The sequence below is a fragment of the Corvus kubaryi genome, unplaced genomic scaffold (assembly GCF_017639235.1).
Source record: "Corvus kubaryi isolate FWS band 111438036 unplaced genomic scaffold, C.kubaryi_AGA036_p1.0 37354, whole genome shotgun sequence".
Lineage (NCBI taxonomy): Eukaryota > Metazoa > Chordata > Aves > Passeriformes > Corvidae > Corvus > Corvus kubaryi.
This window is the reverse complement of record NW_024581116.1, coordinates 26,107-33,279: the sequence shown is the minus strand read 5'-3', so window position 1 is coordinate 33,279 and position 7,173 is coordinate 26,107. Positions and strand designations below refer to the sequence as shown.

At 41.6% G+C, this 7,173-nt stretch overlaps 1 protein-coding gene across 1 annotated transcript in view; it reads left to right on the top strand.

Annotated features, from left to right (window-relative positions):
* The window catches only part of ELP3 (elongator acetyltransferase complex subunit 3), a 77,018-nt gene that overhangs the window by 46,349 nt on the left and 23,496 nt on the right, over positions 1 to 7,173 (top strand). The window contains exon 11 of the mRNA XM_042032934.1: positions 4,743 to 4,862. Within this exon, the coding sequence (XP_041888868.1) occupies positions 4,743 to 4,862 (120 nt within the window). The remainder of the gene's footprint in view (positions 1 to 4,742; positions 4,863 to 7,173) is intronic.

The following is a 7,173-nucleotide window of genomic DNA, read 5'->3' as shown; positions in this document are numbered from 1 at the left end:
TGAGGGATAATGGGATGGATCCCAGGATGGATAATGGGATGGATCCCAGGATGGATCATTAATTGGCTGGATCCCATGATGGATCATTAATTGGGTGCATCCCAGGATGGATCATTAATTGGGTGCATCCCACAGTGGATCATTAATTGGGTGCATCCCATGATGGATCATTAATTGGGTGGATCCCACAGTGGATCATTAATTGGGTGCATCCCACGATGGATCATTAATTGGGTGCATCCCATTATGGATCATTAATTAGGTGGATCCCATGATGGATCATTAATTGGGTGGATCCCAGGATGGATCATTAATTGGGTGGATCCCAGGATGGATCATTAATTCCCTCTTGGCTCTGGGGGAGTTCCCTGGCATGGTTGCAGGAGCTCCGTGTGATTTTTTGGTTCCCTTCCTTTCCCCGTGGGCGCTGCGGGGTTTCCATGGATGTGTTGGTGGTTCCGTGATTTCCAGGAGAAGGAAGGAAATGGGGATTCAGGGATAAAAGCAGAGTTCCAAAATCAGTTTAAAAATTCATCTTGCTCAAAATTGCGTTGATTTAGAAGGACACAGAAAGGAAAAGGGTATTCCAGGACATTCCCAACCCTGCAGTGCTGGGAAGCAGCACCGGAACAGAGGATTCACCAGCTGGAAGCGGGAATGAGAGATGGAATGAGAGGGAATCCTGGGAAGTTTGGCATTGGGAATGAGAGGGAATCCAGGGAAGTTTGGTATTGGAAATGAGAGATGGGATGAGAGGGAATCCAGGGAAGTTTGGCAATGGAAATGAGAGATGGGATGAGAGGGAATCCAGGGAAGTTTGAAATCAGGAATGAGAGGGAGTCCAGGGACGTTTGGCATCGGGAACAAGAGATGGGATGAGAGGGAATCCTGGCAAGTTTGAGATCGAGATCTGGAATGAGAGGGAATCGATAGAAGTTTGGCATTGGGAATGAGAGATGGGATGAGAGGGAATCCCAGAAAGTTTGAAATCAGGAATGAGAGATGAGATGAGAAGGAATCCAAGGAAGTTTGAAATTGGGAATGAGAGGGAATCCAGGGAAGTTTGCCCAAACTCAGAGGGATTTTGCTGTAAATCAGGAGGCGTGAAAAAGTCCTAAATGTCTTGGTCCGGAATATGAACGCATCCATGAGAAGCATTTTTTTCAGGATAATTCCTTTTAGAGCTGGAAGTGTCGATGCTACAGCCTGGTAAATCCTGGGATAATCCCTCTCTTCAGGAAGACAACTTGGAATTATGAGCAGAGCAGCAGCGGTCCCTGTCTGGAAGGAGAGATGTGGACATAAATGGAAATCTGGGAGGGGAGGGAAATCCCAGGGTCTTGGAATCACGGAATGGGTCGGCTTGGAAAGGACCCTCAAGCTCATTTCATTCCACGCCCTGAGCCTTTTTAAGGAATAACCTTTTAAGGAACAGGAGCCTTGATTGGAAAACAGGAAAACTGATAAGAAAACAAGAAAACCAGGAGGAGCCTCGCATGGAATGGGGCAGGAAATTCAGGAATTTTCGGTCAGGACTGGGATTCCAGAGTAGCTTCCCGCTGTCCTCGCCATGTCCCGTTTCTTCGTGGTGCCGTTTTTTGGGATCTAAATCCAGCAGGTTTATTCTTTAGGATGGCAGGAATTCCCAGCCCAGCAGGTCTTTTCCCAAGGAATCCAGGCCTGGAAAAGGCTTTGCTGGTGCTGATTTGCCTCCATCCAGTTGTGACGTTCCCATTTTCCCACTGCCTGGAACTTCTCCATGGAAATTTCGGATTTTTACCTCTCCAGTGCAAAGCCCTGAAGTTCTTACTCAGCTCCAAATCGTGTTTGTGTGAGTTGGGAGTAACGGACAAAGCCAAGATTCCCAAATCATGGAATCGTGGGTATCCCAATATCCCATCCTAAATCATCCACGGGCTGTGCCCAGCACGGATTTGAGGAGACGCTTTGAGCTGAGAGCGGGTTCAGAGTCAAAATTAGGATTAAATACCAGGAGGGAATTCCCAGCTGGGCTGGAATTCCCAGGGAAGCTGTGGCTGCCCCCAGATCCCTGGGAGCATCCAAGGAAAGGCTGTGGAGCAGCCTGGGATCATCAGGGGAGGTGCCGGGCTTGGAATGGGATGGGATTGAAACTCCCATGAATCCCACCCAAAGCATTCCTGGATTCCATGATCCCAAGCTCTGAGAGCCAGTCTTTGGGATCCTTGTTCCCTGGGACCGGATTTGGAGGAAACATCCAGGAGCTCCCTGCGTTTGTGTCCGTGCCCAGCCCAAAACAATCAGGATAAGGAGTGGGCTGAGCGTGAGAGAGGCACCACTGATAAAAGCCCGTGAGGAACCTTCCAGCTCCAGGAAATCCGGTGAAACGGTGTGGAAAAGGTGGAATTGCCGTCCCTGGAATCGTTTAAAATCCTCTCCAACCTCAGTAATTCCAGGATTCTGTGGAATTCAGGTTTTCTTTTAAGAACTGAGCTGCCAATGAGTGATTGGAGGTGGTTTCTCCCAGGGTGATCCGTAATCCTGTATTTATCCCGAATATTTGGGATCCTCCTCATCCCCGCGGGAGCACGGAAAACGGCAGGAGGAGCATTGCACGCCCGCAGGGTTTGGCTTTTCCTTGGATTTTGGTGGTTTCTATGGATTTTCCCGGCGCTCTGACCAGGGGGAGGTGGAGGGGGAGGACATAAAATCTCCTCGGAATGGGGCAGAGCTGAGAGCCAGATCCAGACTTTCCCCGGGAGCTTCCATCAGCTGCTCCACCGGAGATCCAAGGAATGCAAATGCTGGGAAAAGAGGAAGTGAAGCAAAGCTGGCTGGAGCTGCCGGCGAATCGCGCGTTGATTTTAACGAGGTCGGGATTTAACCCCCTTTGTTCTGAATTAATTTCGCATTCTAACACCTCCTCAATCCCCGGGACGGCGTTGTCCCGTGGCTGGAGTTGCTCCGGATTCTCCCGACAATCCAAAGTGGCCGTGGAAAACCCATTCCCGCCTTTTTCTCTCCTCCAAAATCTCCTTTTTCCCGTTGCCGTTTCAATTTCCTTCGCTCCCCAGCAGGTGCGTGAGGGGCTCGGGGTTGTAATCCACCTTTTATTGGCGGGATTTCAGTCGCTTTTCCCTGGATTTAGCTAAAAGCCTGGGACTGGAGCGTGGCGGGGTTTTCTATCTGTGTTCCTGGAGGGAAAATCCACACATCCCGGCACGATCGGAGCTGCTCCGTGATTGTTATTCCCTGGATTATCCCTGTGGATCCGAGCGTCCTCCAGGCACCGCGCGAAGTGCTCCTTTCCCCCCTCCCCCAATTGCGGCTCTTGGGAGGGAGTTTTGTTGCCTCTGCAGGGTCTCATTTATCCAGAGAAATCCCTGGATAAAGGATCTAGTGAAGGAATTGGGTTTTCCTTGGGAGTTCTGGGCAAGCCACGAGGAATTATCCACAGATCCTGTGGATTTGTAGGGGAAAGACGAAGGGAATGGCTTCCCCAGGGGTAGATGGGATATTGGGAAGGAATTCCTGGCTGGGAGGGTGGGCATGGATTCCCCATCCCTGGAATTGTCCAAGGAAGGGTTGGATGGCGGGAAGGTGTCGGGGTTGGAATGGGATGGGATTTAAGGTCCTTTCGAAGAAAAATCCTTTCCTTGCCCCTTCCCAGAGTCCCTGCAAGGCTGGAGCAGCACAAGGATCGGCTTCAGGATCCTTCAATTCCTGAATCTTTGTCCAGCTCCTGCCAATCCCAGGAATTGTTAATGGGGGGGGAAGGAAAACCTGCTAGGAGCTGGCTGGATCCAGGAATTCATTCCACAGAGGTCATCCGGCACGGCTGGAGGGGGATGGAAAATCAGCGTGGGTGAATTAATGAATTAATGAATTAATTACAGCCCCAATTCCCTGAGCGCCCCAAGCTCTGGATGGGATTTTGGGATATTCAGGTCTTGGTGCAGCTGAGGAAAAGGAGGAGAACTCATCCAAGGAACGTTTGGGACCGAGCTGAGTCTTTCCTGTCTCTCATTTCCCTGGAGATCTGAGGGGTTTTGGATAAACAGGTGGAGTTTTATCGGGATGGAGCGGGATGAGCCAACATTCCAAGAAGGATCCTGGTTTCCTCATCTCTCTGGGATAATCTGGAAGCCACTGGAGAGGCCAAATGTGCTTCCAGATTCCCTTTTAGCTCCTTCCTCGGAGATCTTCAGCTTCCTGCCATCCTCAGGCTGGGATTCACATTCCCATGGGAATGGCCTGGAATTCCCAGCAGGACTTTGCTGCACTGAACTTTCCCGCTTTTCAGGGAAATAGCAAAATCCCAACATGGAGAAGTTGTAATCCCGGTGGCTTTTCCCTGAATCCAGAGTGATTCCCAATTTCTGGGCTGTGATTCCCAATTTCTTGGCTCCAGCAGCAGATGCTGTGAAGAACATCTGGATGATCCCGGGATTTTTTTCCCCAGGTTCCCAAGTGAAGAACCAAGAAAAAAAAGGAAAACTCTTTAGGATTGTTAAAGGTTGGAATTCAGGTTTTTTACTGAAATCTGTGGTTCTTCCTTTCATTTCTCTGCTTTTCCTTTCGTTTTCCCCCGTTTGTTGTTGTGTTTCATTCCTCATCCAACCAAATCCTTGAAACCAGAGGAATTCCGTGGATTTGGGAATTCAGCTGTTTGGGAATTCGGCTGGGGTGACCCTCATGATGCTTTTTGGTGAATTCCCAGCGAATCGAGGTGTTTGAAGCTTTGGAATTTCCTCTCCGTGCAGGGATATTCCGATGCCGCTGGTCAGCTCCGGAGTGGAGCATGGGAATCTGCGGGAGCTCGCCCTGGCCAGGATGAAGGATCTTGGGACACAGGTAAAGAGAAGGAATCCTAATTTAAATTAGCAAATGAAATATTTTAGAAATCATTTCTATTCTATTGATTCAGAATGAGAATTTTAATAATAATTTTTTTTAATTAATAATTAGGAAAAATTACCGAGTAAAATGTTGTAGAAATCATTTCTGTTCTATTTATTTAGCATAAAATAGAATAAAAATTTTAATAATCATTTTTAGAAATTAATTCAGAAAAATTATTGAATAAAATGTTTTAGAAATCATTTGTGTTCTATTTATTTAGAATAAATTACAATAAAATTTTAAATAATTTTTTTAAATTAATAATTAGGAAAAATTACTGAATAAAATATTATAGAATTCATTTCTATTCTATTTATTTAGAATAAAATATAAAAATTTTAATTGAAAAATATTTTAATTAATAATTAAGAAAAATTATCCAATAAAATGTTTTAGAAATAATTTCTATTTATTTAGGATACAATATAATAAACATTTTAATAATAATTTTTAGAAATTAATTAAGAAAAATTATCAAATAAAATATTTTAGTAGTAATTTTTATTCTGTTTATTTACAATAAAATGCAATAAAATTTTTAATAATAATTTTTTTTAATTAATAATTAAGAAAAAATTTCTAATAAAATATTTTAGAATTCATTTCTATTCTATTGATTCTGAATAAAATTTTAATAATAATTTTTAGAAATTAATAATTAAGAAAAATTATCTAATAAAGTATTTTAGAAATAATTTCTATTTATTTCAAATAAAATATAATAAAATATTTAATTAAAAAAATTTAAAATAAATAATTAAGAATTATCGAATAAAATATTTTAGAAATAATTTCCATTCAATTGATTCAGAATAAAAATTTTAATTTTTAAATTTAATTGTTTAAATTAATAATTAGGAAAAATTATCAAATAAAATGTTTTAGAAATAATTTATCTTTATTTAGAGTAAAATATAATAAAAATTTTAATAATAAGTTTTAGAAATTAATTAAGAAAAACTATCAAATATTTTAGTAGTAATTTTTATTCTGTTTATTTGCAATAAAATACAATAAAAATTTTAATAATTAAAAAAATTAATAATTAAGAAAAATTTTCAAATAAAATGTTTTAGAAATCCTTTGTATTCTATTTATTTAGAATAAAATATAATTAAAATTTTAATAATAATTTTTAGAAATTAATAATTAAGAAAATTTATCAAATAAAATATTTTAGAATTCATTTCTATTCTATTGATTCAGAATAAAATTTTTAATAATGATCTTTATAAATTAATAATTAAGAAAAATTATCGAATAAAATGTTTTAGAAATCATTTTGTGTTCTATTTATTTAGAATAAAATACAATAAAAATTTTAATAATAATTTTTTAAATTAATAATTAAGAAAAATTATCGAATAAAATATTTTAGAAATCATTTCTATTCTATTTATTTAAAATAAAATATAATTAAAATTTTAATAAGATCTTTTAGAAATTAATAATTTAGAAAAAATATCTGATAAAATGCTTTAGAAAGAATTTCTATTTATTTACAATAAAATACAATAAAATTTTTAATAATAATTTTAACAAATTAATAATTAAGAAAAATCCCCCCAAGTCAGGCGAAACGAAGCCTTGATGAGAACAAAAATCGCTGCTGAACTCAATCTTCCAAAGGCTTCAAAAAACCCCAAACCACCCCAAATTCACGACTAAAAAGCACTTGAATGATCCTTAGGAAAAGCTGCTTTGGTTTGGGTGAATTTTGCTTCAGCTGCTCCTGGAATGTGGCTGGAGAAATCCCATTTTTTGGAGCAGGAAATCAGCGGGAAAAGGGGGCAGAATTCCTTTGGAAATCCTCCTGCTTTGTCTTTCCCATGCATTTTCCTGGGGGAACAATCGGAGAAAAACTCTCAAATCTGAGCCCAAAAAGTTTAAAAAAAACCCCAGAAAATCCCTGGGAGAGAAATTCCAGCAGAAGCAAAGGAGGCTGGAGCCTCGGGGGGCTTTTCCAGAGGGGAAACGGAACACGAACGGGACGGAGAGGAGGCAGGGACGAGCTCAGGTGTGGAGCCCCTGGAATGTCGGGGCATTCCCGGTGTCCCTGGATCTCCCCGAGGCCGCTGCTGCCTCCTGGATCCTCCCTCCCAAACCTCGCCGGCCGCAGCTCGCGGCTTTGCCGAGGAAAGTTGCGCCCAAAGTTTTGGCTTTTTGGGGATGTCCAACTTCCCGGGAAAAACCCGCTGCGAATCCCGGCTTTCTTGGGAATATTGGATTTGGTGGGGTTGTCCAAGGAAGCTGCGGCTGCTCCTGGATCCCTGGGAGTGTCCAAGGAAAGGC